Raw genomic sequence first — 18,697 nt, 5'->3', positions numbered from 1 at the left:
ATTGTCTGTCCTGTTAGTATGATGCATAGTGCTTCTACATACATAGTTTGACCACATTTGGGGGAATGTTTTTATATAGTTTTCTTCTATATGGGATTAGTTACAACTAGCGGTCAATGTGACAGAACAGACCTTGTAAATTATACCAAGAATTTATTAATCAAGTCCATTGTAACTATAAAAAGAGTTCAGGTTCTGTTTTATATTAAAATTATGAATAGTTGTCCTTTGTATGCTTTAAACTAATGTTACATTATAATATTGATGTAATAAAACACTTGTTGCACTGTACTATTATTGTATTACTTCCAATTTTAGACTTTTCTGACTGTTCTCCTATGTTGCATTTTCCTTTCATTTGTCTGCTTGCTAAGATAGTTTTATCGGCATCAGTTAGAAGATACGTGCTGTTGAGAATGCAGTTATGATGACTGTGGGTAATCTGTCCCTTTCGTAACTCATGCTATGCTGGGTCCCTACTGTATATAAGCCATCATCTGTCACCTGCATCTATGATCTGGTGGCTGGTAAAACTGTTCTGTTGCATCCTCCATTTCACTTTTGATGCCTCATTTGTGTGTTTCTTTTAAAAAAATTATATTCATGTGTGTTATGGCAATTCTGCCTCTTCCAACATCTACCGATGGTAGGCAGTACAACCAAAATATTATGCTGTTAGGGAAAGGGTAGTAAATTAATCTTTGTCTACATCCTATCAGCTGGTAGCTTTTAACAACATAGGTCCTGTCAAATGCCCATTTTGCATGTGTGAAATTTTACAGTACATTTTCAGAGTTGTGCAAAAATTCGGCCAATGGTGTACAGATTGAGAATCGATGAAATCTGCTTTATTGACCATTAACCTATGAACTGTTTAAATGATAAGACAGTAACCATATAAAGACCTGTACTGTCAGATCTTGCAGTAATGGATATAGGTTCTTATTTGTGAGTTCCATGATCAGATCCTGAATAAAAATGTCATTGTTGTGAGAGGCATTCCTATCTTTTGCTTTCCTGAATTTGCAGAATACAGAAAAAAAACTCCAGCCAAAATCAATCCAAAAGATGGTACAGGGAGTGTTAAGCATGTCTCAGATTAATTCACAGTATCATGCATGATGATGGGAATTAAGAGCTTATTAAGTTGTTTCAACATATTGTTTTAGCAGTGTGTATGCATATATATACACACATAAAAAGTTGCCTTAACCTTCATAGAATTTTGGTTTAAGTTATTACTAAAGCCAAATATTGCTTAAGCAGTGCTTAAACTAGTTTGGTTTATGATATGATTTTTCCACCTCCTTGCCACAGTTTTATATTGTCTTCCTGACTGCTGTTCATATAATAGTGTATGATGATGCATATCCTCCATTCCATTAAGGAAAGACACTGCTATACTAAGTCCTGAGCTGGACAGCTATGTGGATGTCCTCCAAACAAGGTAGATTAAGAAGTCCAAATTAGTTGTACCTTTGACCTGAGCAGGTTTGAACACAGTCTTACAGAGGTGATAGGTTCATGCCTCAAAGTACTGTTCCTGACACACAGGGAGGTGTAAAAAGACATTCAAACACTGAAAAGACAAACAAGAGTATTTCATGTAAAAATTATTGTAAAGATGGAATTTGTTCCTTTTCTCTATGGAGATGGACTAGTAATGCTCTGGTGCTTTGCAGCTGATTTCTTGAGGTCAATGCATCTCTCGGTTATCTCAGTACTCTAATACTGTGTGAGAACTTTCGGTTCAAGGAAAAGTCTCTTTCCTGTGAGCACCTTAGCTTTGATTTTTTTCCAGGCAGGATTTCCCTTTCCAGCTTGGTATTTTGCAAATTTTGTGACGGGCTCTTCTATGGACCTTACAATGTAATTAAAAAGGATGTTGACTTCTCTGTCGATCTGTGCTCCACCCTTTCTCCTAACTTTATACAGTGATAGGAATAATGAAAATATGGCTTGGTGCTGCTTCAAACTAATAGCATGAGTGTGCTATTAGCTCCATGTGGCTCTCCCAGAGAAACAGTGAGATCTGCCAGCAATAGTACACTGATAAAAATTAATTAAAAAACAAACAAACAAACAAACAAAAACCAAACCACTTTTCCCCAGCAACTCATGTGCTTCTGCAGTGGGCAACATCAGAAAGAAGTAAAACAATCTGCAAAATGCTGATAGGAAGCAAGAAAGGTTAGAGCCAGTGAAGTGGTGGATTTCCATTTCGCTTCTCAAGCAAGAAATGGAAATTCCATTTCAAGCTTCCATGCTTGACTTGGCCAGTCAGATTTCTTCCCTGTCCTGATAATCTAGTCTCTGAAGTCAAAACTCTGATAAAATGAATGAGGCTTTTCCATGTCTTGTTTGAGTTATTGTTTCAGTCTCTAGTGCAGACTAAGGCAAGTGTTCACATTCGTAAGGACAGCGTTGTGCCAGAAAGCTGAAAAATTTTATTTCTAATGAACATGTGTCTGAGTCTGAGACTGCAACCATTAATATTTGGGGAACAGTCAGGAGAGAACAAAAGACAGATGTTTTAGTGAATGCTGCAGGTAACAGGAAAAAAAAATATTTGAAGTAAAAAATACTAAATAGGAAAGAGACTCTAAACAAACAATTCAAGTAATACTTGTTTAATGTTGCTCTTAAAGTATTCGGTCACCTGATTTTTGCCCTATGCTTACATTGTGTATAGTTATATCTGTTTTGGCTATGATTTTAGGAGACAAACAAATACCACTATTCTGTTCTATTCATTTGAACTACAGAGCTGAAACTTTCTGCTTCTCCCATTCCTCCACCTCTCTCCCTGAATCCACTTGCTAATGTCCTAATTCCTATAGGAATTCAGTGTTCACACTACCCTTCGTGTCTTGGATAATACAGAACAAGCATTCTCTCTTCTGCTTTAGGGTTTTCCAGGTGACTTTGGAAATAGAGGCCCCCCTGGTCCAGATGGGAATCCTGTAAGTATCAAATTGTGTGTTGATTGACATGGTAAAATTTGTAATGCTCAATATTAACTGCCCTCCCAAATGGAAAGGAGACTTTTGCCTCAAAAGCAGTGTCTTGAAGTCCACAGGAAAATTTTGGACTGTTAGGTTTCCATGGAAATTGCTGGGATAGTACTGTAATAAGCAGTGGTATAAAAAAGAGAGAGAAAAGAACCAGAAAGCTGCTGAGAGAACACAATTTCCACTGCTGCATATGCTGACTACCTTGAGAATCAGATGTCTTGCTGCCCTCATTGCATTACTGATGAATGTTTTGTCTTCAGAAATTCTTGCATTGGCTATGACTTTGTGTTGTTTATTTAAACCATTATTCTAAGATCACCTTAACAAAATGGGATTCTGCATGCATGCCAAAACCCTAGCTTTCATATGCTTATGCATTTGATAGTTGATTTCATCCTTTGAACTATTACTGAATACAATTATGCTAGTATGTCTTTTAGTGCATTATAATCAGCATGATAACAGCTTTGCCCTTGGCAGCATGTGCAGGCTAAAGTGCTCTCGTGGTATGGTATTCAAATTGTGGCACAGTCACATCACTTCACTGGTTGCCCTCAAAGGAGCTTTGCTGTCTTGCTGTATTTGTAGGGAAACTCTGGCTGCAGACTCCAAACACAGGTTTCCTTTGATATGAGAAACCAGTGAAAGGGCTTTGGGCCAGACAAGTGAACAGCAATAAGTGCTAGGCAAAAGAGCAGCTGATTTGAATCTGCTTTTAATTGTTGGATGCTCCTTTGGAAACTACTACCAGTTTGTGTCTAAAGGTTGTTCTGATACGGACCAGAGTCAGCAACTGGGCAGAGGTGGTCTCCTTTTTGAAGGCCTGCCCTTTCCTGACACCCATCTTGTAAGCTTTTCTAAAATAAGTTTCTATGAATTTTGCTGGTGGGTTATCAACGTTTGGTGTCAGCATTTTGGAACACAGGAAAAAAATTATTTTGCATTTCTGGTCCCTGAGCAAAGTTCCCCTTGTGGGAATGTCGGGTGATGTCAGTATGGTGCTTTTCATCTTGAAAGCCTTCTGAGGGGTTGTGAGTGTCACCAGCTGCTTTGCAAATGATACAAAAAGGTTAGTTCTTCCTTCCCCTCCTGGTACTCCCAAGTCTCCCTCCATTCTTGATAAAGCAGATATTGTCTTTCCACAAGATCTGCAGAACAACAGTACTTTAATAGAAACAAGCTCAGAAAGCCTGGATCTGAAATTACAGACTTGCACTTTACAAAGAAGCCTGTTTTAACGCAAGCATTTGCAAACAAGTTCCTTCTAATCTGCCAAGACAGCTGCTGATCTCACTGCCTTCTCAGACAGGCAGCAACCCCTCTCCCCTCCTCCCCCAAAACTCACCCTGCAGGGCTTGTTCAGGCAAGGGGCCAGAGCTGCAGCTGCAAGGGGCTGCAATACTAATGGGGTACTAACTTACAGAGCCTGTTCATGAGCTGGCAGTGGAGAGCAGGGGCTGCCTGGGAGGCCTGTGGTGGCAGGAACTTGAAGGGAAGACATTTCTTCCCATGTGCTGACTTGACACTAATGATATTTGTCTCCATGCCTGATTTCTTCTGCTTAACAGTGTAACTCCATCCTTCGTTTCCACAACACCCTCTCAGTTCTCTGAGGATGTCAGTCTGCCTTCGAGGATGTTGCTAGAGCATTCGACTTCCCGTGTGGTTAGTTTGGAGCAGGTTTGAGAAGGTGCATAGGCACCAGAGGAGGGAGGAGAGCACGAAGGTGTCCTCTCTGCCATGCCCAGTAGCCATGCCCTGTTGGACAGCTTCAGAATGGGCTCAGTTTTGCTTGCATAAAAATTCCCCTTCACTGTGGGTGCTGATGGGCTGCAGTGAACCCTATGTATGATATCCATTGAGTAGCAGGTCCTAGGTATTGGGACAGCCAGCGCAAAGCATGCTGACCTGGAGGGCTACAATACCCCTTTCACTCAGGGCAAAGAGATTTGGCAACTGTTTTCTGTGATGTTTGGATTTTTAGCCTCTGCTGAGTTAAACTTGAGTGCAACAGAGACAGTAGTAGAGTACCATTGAATCTGTTACTTCTGCGTAAAGTACAAATACTGTAGTTTGTATCAAGAAATAATTTTTCATAAAGAGAGTGTGGTCTTTAATTTGCAAAGGTCTTTCTGTGAACTGAGCTGGTGTTCTATTTATCTTTCAAAGGAATCTTAAAGTCTTGTGGTGTTTGTTTTCCACCCCAAAAAAATTCTTTTTTCTTCTTCCCACTTTAAATATCATGGTAAAAAATCTCGTATTCCTTGGTAATGCAGGAATGATTTCATCATGCAAATATCTTGAGATCTAATTCCACAATCAGGGATTTTAATAAGCATGTTCCCCTATACAGTGATAAGCTGTCATTCTTCAGGAACTCTCTATAAGAATCCCAACTGACTTGCTTTGCAGATCACTTTTTGTTTAATCTTATCACTGGGAATTTTTTAAAATTGTAAATTCAGATAATTTAAAATTCATTTTCTTTGAAGGGAATTGTTGGTGGCGTTGGTCCTCCTGGATTTCCAGGACTAAGAGTGAGTACACTTTTATTACTCACTTTGATATGGCTTCATTAGAATATTTGTCTTGTTTGTTTGTGGAAATAATAAAAATGAATGTAAGAATCCAGGAATTTAAGCAGATTTTGATTTAGTTAGCCGTGATTTTGATTAAAATCACTCTACAAAACTGCTGTCATATTGCTGGTATGGAGTACTTCTATACTTGGTTTGGATTTGTGTGCTTATTTCTGATCTGGTGTGTCTGGATTTTTTATTTGAAATAACCAAGTTCGCTAGTTTATACCCCTAAAGCCAGCATTACTTTCTCAAAAAGTGCAATACTTTCAAACATTTTAACATCCACAGCCCTCATTCATTCCTGTATATGGCTACCAAATTCTAAGCGGCATTAATTCCTAAGCAAAATTACTTTATCTTGTATACAGTATCATATTCAAATTTTAAAAAATGTTTTTAGAATAAGGTTATGATGCTCATTATGGAGTTGCAAGCTGCAGTTGTATAAATACAGTTGGACAGACAAGCTCTGTGATATGAATGAGTCCTACAGGAGGTGGGAAAGACTGATACTTTCATACCGTGTAGTCTTACTCCCTTATTTTAAGCAATTCATGTGTTTACTGATTGAGGACCTGGATTTGATTCTTGATGTTGGCTCAATCAAGTCTGGCTGCCCAGCTGTGTTCATAGTTCATAACACGTGGGAGAAAATAGCATGTTTACACTTGAATTAAGAAAGCCATGATTGTCTCCAGTGGGTTTTTGGTTGGTTTGTTGCTTTTGGTTTTTTTATATATCTGGAAATCTGAAACATTCTTGATAAGTTTTTTAGTTTACACTGATGGTCATCCAGCTTTTCCTTTGAAATATGACAATTGAGTTCCGTTATTATTCTCTTCTTAATTATATATTCATAACAAAAAATATTCCTATAAGTCGTCCCTTGCTGCCTGATCAGGATTGTTATGGTATTGCTATAGTGAAGACACACAAGCTTGGTCAAGGAACTTCTGTGGCTTCCAGCCTTTGTCATGCAAACATGACTCATTGTGTTCTTGTCAGCTGACATATTTGAGCTAATTAAACCACTCATGAGATGAGAGGTTGCACTTTTTGAGAATTTGCTTTGAATTATAGTTTGCTTTTCTTTCTTGCAGACAGTCTTTGGAATTTTATCTCAAGGACTTTGGTAATTGAGCAAATGTATCTGACATTTTTTAAAAAGCCTACTATATATTACTTCTAAAAAGATACTGTTACTGATTATTTTGACTAAAACTTAGTCAGCAGTTTAGCCCTTCTTAGAACTCATGAGCATAAATGTTTGCATGGTGAAAGCTCCATTTGCCATGTTGCTGAGTTGCAGTCACTTACACAGAGAGATTGTCAATAATTTTTTGTGAAATATAGAAATTATTTTCAATCACCTGTCCAAGCCTTTGCCACTTCTACATAGCCAAAGTATAACTATGAGAGCTATTTCTTGGGGAAAAAAAAAATTGGTGGCCTATTTAGATTTTGACCAGCATGAAATCAATAATTGTTTTGCCCGTGAACTCCATTTGAGTGGCCTGCCATCTCTTGTTTATATGTGGGACTCTTTTGCGTAGTTCCAGCTGTGCATAGGAGCATTGATTATGTGCCCATGTGCTCTACATAATTTGTATTCAAAGTAAAGACAAGAAAGTAAAGCATAACAACTGACATTTCTTTCTTCGTTATGTACAATTACTAAGCTAATTCTTCCTGTGCATAGTTTTTAGTTTCGCAATGTGACAATTTGGAACAGGACTTTTACAGGGAGTGCGCTGATATTCACATCTTTTGTTGACCTGTTTAACCCCCAGAACTGTTGGAAACTTTACATCATCTGCTGCAGCTCCATTTGACTGCAAGGAATTAGGGGTCTTTTATGGAGCAGAGAGCTCCTTTGATCCCTACACTTGTGTGTTTGTAGCTGAGGTGTAAGTATATATGCTGAAAAACAGTGATATTTTTGGAGGCAGAAATAATTTTGCAAATGAGCTTCTGGTCTTAATAGAGTTTAGTGCTTGGGATGACAAATGTGTGAACAAAAATATGTATGTGCAAGTGCTTATGATGTAGAAACGTGGCTTCATAAACGTAGGGCCATTGTACATCCTTCTGACAGCTTAATAGATCTTATGGATATATTAGGGTGTTTTTAAAGGTATGTTCTTTTATTTAGCCAAGACACATTAGCATTGCCACTCAGGGGCAGTTAACACTCTGTGGTTGATAAGACCTTACTGGTACAGTAAGATTTTGCAGTTGAGGAAAATGGCCCAACAACATTTCCTCCAGATTTCTGTGAACACCCTTTGGAAGCTCCCAAAGATCAGCAAATCTAGTTGGGGTTTTGAAAAAAGGTTGGAACATGGCTGAAGAGGACTTCAGTATCTAGTGGCATGAGTCTTGTGAATACTAACACAGTGTATAGGCATCATCAGTAAAATTTACTATTATGCACTCCTCTGTGTCTGCATTACGTTATATTAGTTACTCTGGTTCTCACTTTCCCAGGCAGTGAGATAATTGGAAGAGCTGTGCTTTGTTCCAGTGTTTCTTTACAAGGGACCATTGCGCTCTCTAAACTGTAGCAGAATTTCACCAAGACCCCAGGGGAATTTCAGGTGACCGCAGCGTCCCCAAGTACAGCTTGTGTGGTGCAGCCCTGTTCCTTGACCGCACCTGCTGTCCAAATGGGTTTGTGCACTCTGGCCTCTGTTTTCACATGGCCCTTATTCAAGCAGATGCTAGTGGTCATGCAAAACCAAGTCAAGAACTAGACTTCAATGTTTGTTCTGGAATACTTAGTCAATTATACCACATTACACTATTACAAGATGCCATATTGAGCATGAGATTAAATATATTATTCTGGCAGAAACAAACAGCATTAATTTAAGTAGCTTGTCCAGCCCAGCTGTATGCAGTGTCAAGAGCTAATTATACTTTTGTGTCTGTTCATGAGAACAACGGCAAAGTGAGCAGCATCAGCAAGCTGAGTCCAAGAATTCCTTGCTTCCATGATTTTTTCAATATATAAAGCTGTTGCCAAGTTCAGAGTTTTGGCTGGCTGAGCAGTCAGTCTCTCAAGATTTGCAAGGCCATGAGTTTTAATAAGACAAAGACTTTCAGAAAATTTACGACTACAGTTATCAGAGCTAGCTTTTCTTTTTACTTTTTTTTTTAAAAAAAAAAAAACCCAACCTAATACTAGGAAGCATTAGTTTTCCTTTTCTGGTATCACGTTTTTGACAGGTAAAAGCAATTTGGTTTTAGTTTCACTTGTCACATAGAAATGGTGGAAAAGGTACACTTTATGTAGCTGAAGTAACTTTTGTTTTCTATCTATCAGCAAGTTTTAACCAAACTGATAAGCAAGTGCTAACATATAGCAAAGCTGCTGTAGATGGAGGACGATTATAAAAAACTGACAGACTTACTAATTCAACCCTTTTCTTATCAGTGAGCTAATATTTCAGTTTTATTTTTGTGTAGTTCCAGTTCTTTGCTGTTAATTAGGTCAGCCAGTATCTCTGGAGACTGTGACAGGAGTTTCATCAACCAGAATTTTGTAAAGCTGTTTTGGAACTTCTTCCCATTGCTTTTGTAAGCTTAATTTCCCAGTTCAGTATCCCTCTGTGATTTTTCAATCAATGCTATTGTTACCATAAATATGCATTTCAATGTACAGTATCATTAATACAGAAATGCCTTGCTGAACTAGAATATATAGCACAAGTAAGAGACAGCAATGTAAACAATTTATCTTGGCATCAGCTAACATGACAGAATATATCATTTAAACAGTCATGGAAAGCTAAGGCAATATAGAGTGGCAATTTTCCTGGGAGCTTTACCAAGCACCATTGAGACGCTAAGTCATCAGTCTTCCTTTTTCTTCAGTGAGCCATGAGTCTGATGATGGCTGCAGAAGAATGTTTTTGCTAATATTGCTGAAAGAGTCTTCAGAGAATAATGAATGTGTGCTGAACTGGAAATCAGTAGGTGTCCATCTCATCTTTTCCATGTCACTCTCAGCAAGTGACAAAAGATTTCTGTCTTCATATTTGTTGCAAAACTCTTGCATAGCCACAGAGGTATAACGCTGCCTTCCTTTTTTTCCCCAGAGGTAGAATAAGCAGAAAGTAGAGAGACTTCACCCTCTGTAATATAGTTTTAGTTATTGCTAAATCATTTCTTATGTTTAGCTCACCATCTTTCATTAATATTATTGCTGTTGCTGTGTTGATCTTTTAAGATTCTTAATTTTTTTCATTTCTGGTTCACTTTTCTTTTTCAAGTCATAAAACTGTCCCTATAAATCCCAGAAAGGAGAGATGTAGTAAGGTCTTTGAAGGTACGTGAAAACAGAAAAAGTTAGCGTGCCCATCAGAACTTACGTTAAGTTTGCACACTTAGTATTTTGGAAGAATCCCATCTCTTTTTTTTTAACTTGTAGAAGTCACTGAGAGATGAGAAATCCTAGTAAAAGTCACTTTTTATGGCACTACTCATGATAGAATAATTCCTTTAAGCATCCTAAATTCCTTTAAGCATCCAAATTCGATGCTTACAGAGTAGTGATGTCATGTTACCTTAAGGACAGAGGGAATAGCCACCAAATGTGCAGCTGCAGTACAGAAGAAAGCTCCCTTATTCTGCATTGCCTAATGCACTGCTATCTTCTGATGAATACATAATCTACAGGAAAAGAGGGAAGATTGGTTTCTTTTGTTTCTGCTAATGTGGTTGGGAACTGTAAAGGTGGAGAGCTTATAATATGGATACTTTTTTCCCCAAGAAATTAGCCTGAAAAAGATTTTGGTTTCTCTCTGTGGTGCAGAAAATGCCACATTCTGTTGCCAGTCTTTAAGTTAATGTTTAATGCAGTCGCCTTTCTTGCTATCTCATAGGGAGGCATTGGGCCAGCAGGACCGAGCGGACCATCAGGAATTCCAGGGCCCACGGTATGGTGCTAAATGATTGCACAGCCTGGTGCCTGTGCTGCTTTCCAAATTATCGACAAACATTGGATTTTTGTTTTCTCCATTTTAATAGGGTCTCCCAGGGAGTGTGGGACAGCCTGGAATGAAAGGTGATAAGGTGATTTAAATATTTCCATTATCTTAGAGATACATAGTTCTTTCAGACTCCTTTCATTAAATCTTGAGCAAAATAGTGTACTTGACAAAGCCTTCCCTTTTTCCTTTTGATTTCTTTTCTGACTTTTATTTTTTAAAATTACTTCAGTCTCACAATCTGGTACTTTAGACCAACTTACTTCTGGACAGAGCACTTACAGCACTGGATATTGTTATGCCCAGTAGTATCTATAGGGTTTCCTGGAGGAGGTGCTTCAGTGGAACATCTTGCATTGTCATTCAAAGATCTGTGTTAATTTTAAATACTAAATAGTGAATTCATCTTTCTCATTCTCTAATTTTGATAACTACCTCATTTTAATCCACATACATATGTCTGTATAAAATATGTTGTTTAGGGTGAACATGGCCTTGCAGGAGAGCCAGGAGACCAGGGGTACCCAGGAGACAAGGTAATTTATAATTGCATTGTTTTACAAAATTGTCCAATTTCAGTAACTTCACCAGGCTTGAGTCTCTTAAAATGCAACAAGTCAGTTGCATAAAAGTAGAATGCAGTAGTAAAAGTTACTGGATACCACTGAATTACCATATTTTTAAGAAATGCTGTGCTAATTAAAACTTAATTATGGAAAGTAGTGAACAAAGACAAGTAAAGGGTATGGGCAGAATTCTGGCTGCCATCTGTTCAGAGATGCCTCAAACAAGAAAAGAATTATGGTATGATCTGAAACCTGCTAAGAAACTGTTGTAAAAGATATTTTTCCCTTGAACCTTGAGGTTCATCTGTAGCTCACCTGGACCAACTCTGTTAGCAGCAGCACATGGTCTGGCATGCTCCTTCATATTGTGAAACTGAGATAAATGTCTTCTTTCCTATTTGGCTGGTACATCAGAAGTCACTGAAATTGCACATCCTGTGAGAACTCTTTTGATGAAAGTTGAGTGTTAGAAGACATTTCTCATCCCACAGAATTATTGTGAAGCCTGTTTCAGGTGGCAAAGTGTAGCAATCTATTGTTTCCAACATAACACAACAATACATTTTCATGTGTATTTAATAGCTTTCTTTTTTCAGGGTGCTCTTGGTTTACCAGGACCCCCAGGGATCAGAGGAAAGTCAGGACCCCCAGTAAGTTTACACATCAATTCTTGCTCTCAATATATCACTATATGTTGTTATATTTGATACTTCTTTGTATCTTATGTTCACACTGCATATAATCCTCTAGAAGCTACCTAATTCAAAATGCACAAAGAATAAGGTTGAAGCTGCTTTTATTTCTAGTGACTGGTTGGTGAGTGAGTCAGATCCTAACGTGAGATTTTATTACAGAGATCAGGATATGTGTCAGATTTTAATATGGGAGTGCTTAGGATATTAGGTATTCTGTGACAGTCACTTTGTGGGAGAATAGACATGTTGGTAATGTTTGAAACAAATCCACTGAGAGCTTTGGGAGCTGCCAAGATGACCATTTGGTCTAGCTGGATTTGGAGAGAGTGTGGGAAATCTCATTAATAACGGCCAGTCATTTCTCACAGGGATGGGAGTAGTCATGAATTCCAGTATTTACTGATTTTTAGCAACTTTAAAGGCACCTGTGCAGTGCTGCCACTTCTGCTGGGTTTGTGAATGTTGAGGCAGAAAAGGCATTGCACAGGGTTACCTGGCTTTTTCCTCACCTGTTTTTAGCACTACTATCTGCCTCTTTTCAGTGTGTAATTAAAAGCTGCTAATACTTAATGCTGTTAAAGAATTAATCACCCCAGTCTCAATTTTCTTATGTGCAGTCAAGCCACTATCTGATAAACCTCCTTAGACCTCATGAATGTCTTAGGCCCTTAAACTCAATTAAAAATACTTTCTTTGTCCTAGAGAATTTATAATATAAACACTAATCCTGCAAAAAACTTACACAAATTTGCTTAAGCTTAGATGGAAAAACTCGTCCTTTTTGCCTTTAAAGATATAAGCATTTTCATTTGAAGATAAGCATGTGAATTAGCCCATTCCTGAACAGCTGTGGATTTTAAACACAAACTGAATGTGACCAACTTCTTGACTTATGTTAAATTAAGATATGAGGCCTTAGTCCTGCAAGTAATATAATGTTTAACTTTGTAAAATACATTTACAATAAATTCATTTACATTAAAAATTTAAAAAAGATCTTCCAGGTCAGGCTTTAATTTTGCTCAAAGAACATCTAGTTATGGCAGCAGCAGCAGCAAACTTTTAAAAATGTGGAAGAACAGATATAATTTAGAGAAATATTTTGGTCAGTTTTTAGGTGTGTTGTCATTTGTATATAATGGAGTCACTATAACATGTGGATAGGACCTAATTTTACTATTATTAGTCACAAACCTGCCATTTCTTTGGCTATGATTGGATACTTAAACTACACAGGTAAGTATGTAAACCAATATCCTTGACAATTACTTCCTGGACTTTTAAATAATACATAGTTTTTATTCTGAAAACAGCTATATATTTCTAAGTTTTTTTTATATGACTATTTGGACCATTCCAAAACTCCTGATTTTATTTGTCTAAAGCTGATTTGCATTTTCTTGTGACTTCAAAGAGATATGAAGAACTAGTCTTAATTGAATCCAAAGAGAGGCAGTTATAAAATTTCCCATTTAGTGGAAAAATCATCTCAACACTTTTGTTGGCTTTCTTTTTGGTAAACGTTTTTAAAATCTTCATAACAATCTGTTGTTAAAAAAATAAATTATCATCAAAAAATCTAACTGTTTGGATTTTTTTAAGGGGAAAATTGGAGATCCTGGATCCTGTGGACCATTGGGTCCTCCAGGACCTGAGGTAAGAAATTGCTTGATAGAGGTAAATTAAATGTCATTTAGAACTAAATTACAAAAATCAGAGGTAAATGGGTTTGCTTCACAAAAGATTGCTGTCTTAGTTGAATTAGAAAATACTTTTTATTCAGTCATATCCGATGAATTCGTTCTCCTCCATAAAGTACAAAAGATTCTAGCTCATAATTTTTTAATGCAAAATATTGATATACAGGATCTTTGAATACAAAGTAGTTCCTCATTTGCCTATGTGATTAGGATTTGCTCTCCTTTGAATTCAGGTGTTATGGATTACACCTGATTACACCTCAGTGAGGCTCATGTGATTTCTCAGGCACATTTCCATTCATGCATTCTACTGCATGTTTACAAATGGGATTTTCCAAGCCTGGTTGCATATTTATCTCTTACAAAATAACTTTATTTGCCAGGAATGCAAAGAATAAACACCGGTTACATAGGAAGCATTGCCAAGCACTTGAATCTAGCAGTGCAGTTGCCTAAGAACTGTATAGTACTATGGAAGTCTAGTCAGTCTCTGAATTGTTCTATTTCGGTGCTTTTTGGCATTTATACCACAGGCTATAGGAAAAAATGTGGTGGACTGTACAGGAAAGACATACAAAGGCACACATATATTTGCTGGATAGATGAAAGCAGAAAATGCAGATTTTTCTTTTTAATCAGCCTCCTCCAATGGAATTTTTTTTTTTTTTAAATACGTCTGGAAGGCTATATATTAGCAGTGATAGTTGTTCTGGCCTTACAAGATAGAGTAACTCTGGGAGCATATCTCCTCAAACCAAGGCTCTATATTCCTACCTTTTTTTAAGAGGAAGCCCAAGGCCTCTGATCCTCAAAGAACAAATTATTGGGTTTTATTACTTTGTTGTTATAGCTCCTCTAAATCCTAAAGAACACACTTTCTTATTGGAGATGAGCCCTCACTGAGAGAAAACTCACTGGGAAATGTGTTGTAGCAACACAAGTTGATCTTTTCAGAATAAGCCAATATGTTTTAGTCAATGGGGAGAGAGTGTTTTCATGCCCTTCAGTTAGAATGAAAAAGGCGCAAAGCCTGTGCATGCTGCCCCCAGCTGCCTCCCTCTGTGGCTCAGGATTTTAGATTTTGTGAGCCTCTTCACTGTTAGCAAAAGAGATCCTTGCATCATCTCTTCTCTTTGTATAGCTTCCAGCAAGGGAGACCTGTGGCAGGTTAATATCAAATTGTTGATCTTGAAGCTTGTGTCCTGGTGACCCTGGCGCCTATCCTCGTAGTCCTTCATAGTTCCTTGTTCCAACCCAGGCACGCTGTTCCTTTGGGCCTGGGGAGAAATTAATCATTCGGGGCTAGTACCCTCAGGGCAGATACGGATGGGAAAACTTCCTGTCTGAAAAGCTCAGTATTTCCTTTTGCGCAGGGGTGAGCAAAGGAAGCAAGAATTACTTCAGCCATTGGAAGGCAAGTAATGTGCTTTATGTTAGATAATTAAAGCTTGAGTGTCCAGGTATTTTTCTTTGGTTAATTGTCTGCAAAATGTCAGGTTTAAAACTACAAAGCAGTATTTCTCTTAACTTTAGTCACGCAAGACAGATCCAAATAAAGTAAAAGAAGTTTTGCCTTCTTTTACTTCATAAAAACATGGTCACCATATGGCAAAATAGCAGAAATAGAAGGGAGGTAGGACAGCAGTATACCAGGATCTTGAACAAATTGGAAATTCTAGAAGTTCTGTAATAAAAGGAATTTTAAAAAACAGCTTAAACCTGAAGATTGTATCTTACTCTCCCTGTTTCTTCGTCTTATAAAAATAAGCTAGCTGTTGTTGCCAGAAGCTATTTAGACACAACTGGATATATGAAGTATGAGCAATTAGTGCAGATTTTCCTACAAGAAAAGCCTACTGTCGTATATCTAATCATGTCTCTGCTTCCAAAGACAGACAGCTAGCAGGTCAGACAGGGCTGCTTTCTTTGTTCCTATTTCATTATCTGAATGGTCATACTTCCCGTGACCCCATGTAGAAAACAGACATTACATCCTATACAATGTTCCCCTTGACGTTTCTGGAAACAGCAGACTGTGATGAATTAGTGTCTTACAAGGGGAGTACTTTGAATTTGATATGGACATGACAACCCATACCGTATGCCTTTTAGGAAAGATTTTATTTAAAAAAAAAAAAAAAAAAGGCTATGTTGGGATTTATTGGGCATTACTGTGAGTGGAAGGAACAAGGTTGTGTCTGCCCAGTGGCAGAACCTGTCAGATCCTACTTCAAACTGTCTCTCCCCTTTTGTCCAACACTAAGGCAGTGGGATTTATAAATGTGCCCTGTCCCCACGTTCAAGCTTGTTTTGGGTACATGTGAAATAAGAAACTGGGGATCCTTTGGTCTCTCCAATTACACATTTGAGTATGTGTACACATTTCATTACCAGAATAAAAAATAAGCAGTCATATTCGTAATCTTCTTCCTGTGTAAACCAGGCACTACAGCAGCTGAAGTCTATAGTTATCTCTGCACACAACAGTGGGAGCAGGCCTGGCAAGCTTCATTCATCCTCCTGGGTTTTTGGCTTTTTATATGCAGGTCAGCAGTGAATTGCTTCCTAAATCTTTCCTCTGCAGCTGTGCAGCCTAGGTACACCAGATCAGAGTTGAAATAAGCCACCCACTCATAGCCAGGGTCCATTTGAGAACTGCAGTGCTGATGGGCAGGAGCGAGTAGAGGGAGGGACAGAGGTCTCGTGCTCGCTCTCTGGGCGGCCGTACAAGGGTTGGCTGCCAAGTGCATTTTTTTCAGCGCAGAAGTCCTGCAGTGTCAAGCCAAATTCTCTTCTGGGTATGTTGCCACAGAGCCGGGGTCTGTCGCGTGCCTGAATGCGTGCTGCTCACAAAGCACTGGATATCTTTAGTGAGCGCTTCATCCGTTTACACATTTTCCTGCTTTGTCATGCATCTAAAAATGAACAGCCAAAATTTCAACTTTCTAGAGAGCTTTATTTTATTCGTATGACAACTGGAAAGTGCTGGTCTGCCTACTTTAACCCACAATGCCTGTGTTTACTGTGTACAATGAACTATGTAATGCTTATTGTTAATGTGAATGAAATTAGACAAGGTTTTAACAGGCTTCCACATGTATTCAGAATATTTTATAGTTAAATTTTGCTCTATGAATCACATTTAATTATCCTCCAAGAATGAGGGTGATAGTTTCCTTCAGATGTGCCTTCAGATATGCTCTGAGTATTATAAATAGGTTTCATCTGGAGCAGAGAGAGCATTAGTCATTATCTTCAATAGAACTTTTTTCATCTGTGCAGTATTTTGATCTGAAGTTGTTAGCTTATTCTTTCAGGAAGGTACTTATGGGATTCAGCTGGTATGTTTCATGCTCAAGGCAATAGCATTACAAAGGAAAAGGATAACATTCAAATAATAGTAAACAGTCAAAAAGGCACGTATTTTGTAAGTGAATCACCGGCTGCTTTGAGTTGTTCATTTTAAAAAAAAGTTTATTTTTAATGCATGTTTTATGTTATCACATGATGTTTTGAGGTTGTGCAAACAATGCCATGAGTGCAGTGATAACATAGCCTTCTGTTTCAATATTGCATCAAATAACTTGCATGCAAATGACTTGAAGGAAATGTAGAAATAAAGACAATTTTATAGCTGAATTAATTGCATGTTCTGGCATACATCTGAAGAACTGTTCTTGTTGTAGAATTGCTTATACTTTCTGCTTGCCTTTGCACAGAATCTTTAACTGGTCCTTTCATAAATCTATTTGACATAAGTACGTCTTTCTGATCTTGTATTGTATAACTATGTATGAATTTTGCAGAAAGATTCAATTTACCTTGACTTTTAAATAATGTTGAACAATGCTTGTTCGTGTGACCCTCCTGTGTTTTATATTTTCTTCAGAGTGATTATAATAGTTCAGTCTGTGCCTGTTAGGTCCTAGTCTGTTTCCACAGACCTTCATAGGTACTTTGCATAGAATTTGTCATCTTGGAGATTTTCCTTTTTCAGGCAGAGCTATGGTGAGACTTCACTAGAAAAGAAGGGACATGCAGATAAACAAAACTTGATTTGTGTTGCTTTACCAGAGCATTATTTAACTTCTAACATTCTGAATCTGCCTAGAGTAAGGCAAGCTAGTATTTAAATATTTTTTATTTGATTTGAAACACTTGCACTGCTTTGGCTCTTTGGTTTTGGTGTTGATCTTAGAAGAAACAGTAGTCTTGCAATCAGTTTGAAATTTCTGCCTTACTTTTTCGGTCTGGCCTTAGTCTAGATGTGGTCTGATCTGATGCTAACACGCAGTTGTTAGCATCATAGAAGCAACATCCAGTGAAATAATCCTCCTGCAATAGAACAGAGTTCCTCTTGCAGGAGGATTATTTCACTATTAGTTAGTAGTCTCTTTTCTAAGGTTTAAAGTAGGAATACTTGATTTTCAAAATGCACAGAGTTGTTCCTGATGACTTGTCTCTGTACTTAGGCTTTGCCGAACCCCACTGTCACTTATATCATTAGAAGCATTCTTGAAAGAACGCCCGTTGCTCAGACCTTACTCATGTAACTGTTATTGGGAGGGCTCATAACACAAAAATGAGCCTGAATATTTTAAAATAAATACATAATCTGGTATTTCTGTCCCTTATGAAATGCACACATTTGATGCTTGTTTTCATCATAAGTCAGAACAAAATTTTAAACTTTACATCTCTCTGCTTAGCATTGTTGTATGTATTGGAAAGTTCCACAAAAGTAGCTGTTGATGTTGAATGACTGGCTTGATTTTTGTGTCTTGTGAAAGTAATTGATCAGGTGGCTAAGGTCTCCCTGGGCCACGATTGCCCAGCAGATGCCCTCTTCCATGGTGCACCTTGTGGGTTGACTACTGGAAGTCTTCAGGGCAGACAGGGAGACTGTTAAACAAGAATTTAACAGCAAGTGTAGTTCTTAACCAAACTGTGCCAAGCTCCCTCTGGAAATCCTGTCTGATCCTCGGAGTAGGTCTGCACTGAAGTTCTTACCAAAGCGCTTAATTTTTCACATTGTAGATTTACAGAATGCTTCAAGACTTGGTCCTTAATATGTTGATTGGTGGCCAGTGCTGGTGTGCTGGTCAGTCAGGTGGATCACCAGCCACCTTCTTGGCCATCAAGCAGCCAA

The 18,697-nt window shown here is 38.0% G+C and overlaps 1 protein-coding gene across 5 annotated transcripts in view; it reads left to right on the top strand.

The window, feature by feature from the left end:
* The window catches only part of COL24A1 (collagen type XXIV alpha 1 chain), a 151,487-nt gene that overhangs the window by 47,014 nt on the left and 85,776 nt on the right, over nt 1–18,697 (top strand). For 4 of the 5 annotated variants that reach the window (XM_072868271.1, XM_072868272.1, XM_072868269.1 and 1 more), the window contains exons 13-19: nt 2,910–2,963; nt 5,507–5,551; nt 10,483–10,536; nt 10,628–10,672; nt 11,070–11,123; nt 11,750–11,803; nt 13,451–13,504. In XM_072868271.1, the coding sequence (XP_072724372.1) occupies nt 2,910–2,963; nt 5,507–5,551; nt 10,483–10,536; nt 10,628–10,672; nt 11,070–11,123; nt 11,750–11,803; nt 13,451–13,504 (360 nt within the window). The remainder of the gene's footprint in view (nt 1–2,909; nt 2,964–5,506; nt 5,552–10,482; nt 10,537–10,627; nt 10,673–11,069; nt 11,124–11,749; nt 11,804–13,450; nt 13,505–18,697) is intronic. The other variant, XM_072868270.1, reaches the window with a different exon arrangement.

This window comes from Ciconia boyciana, chromosome 7 (genome assembly GCF_034638445.1).
Source record: "Ciconia boyciana chromosome 7, ASM3463844v1, whole genome shotgun sequence".
In the NCBI taxonomy this organism is placed as follows: Eukaryota; Metazoa; Chordata; class Aves; order Ciconiiformes; family Ciconiidae; genus Ciconia; species Ciconia boyciana.
The sequence above is the reverse complement of the archived record's forward strand: the minus strand, read 5'-3'. Positions and strand labels throughout refer to the sequence as shown.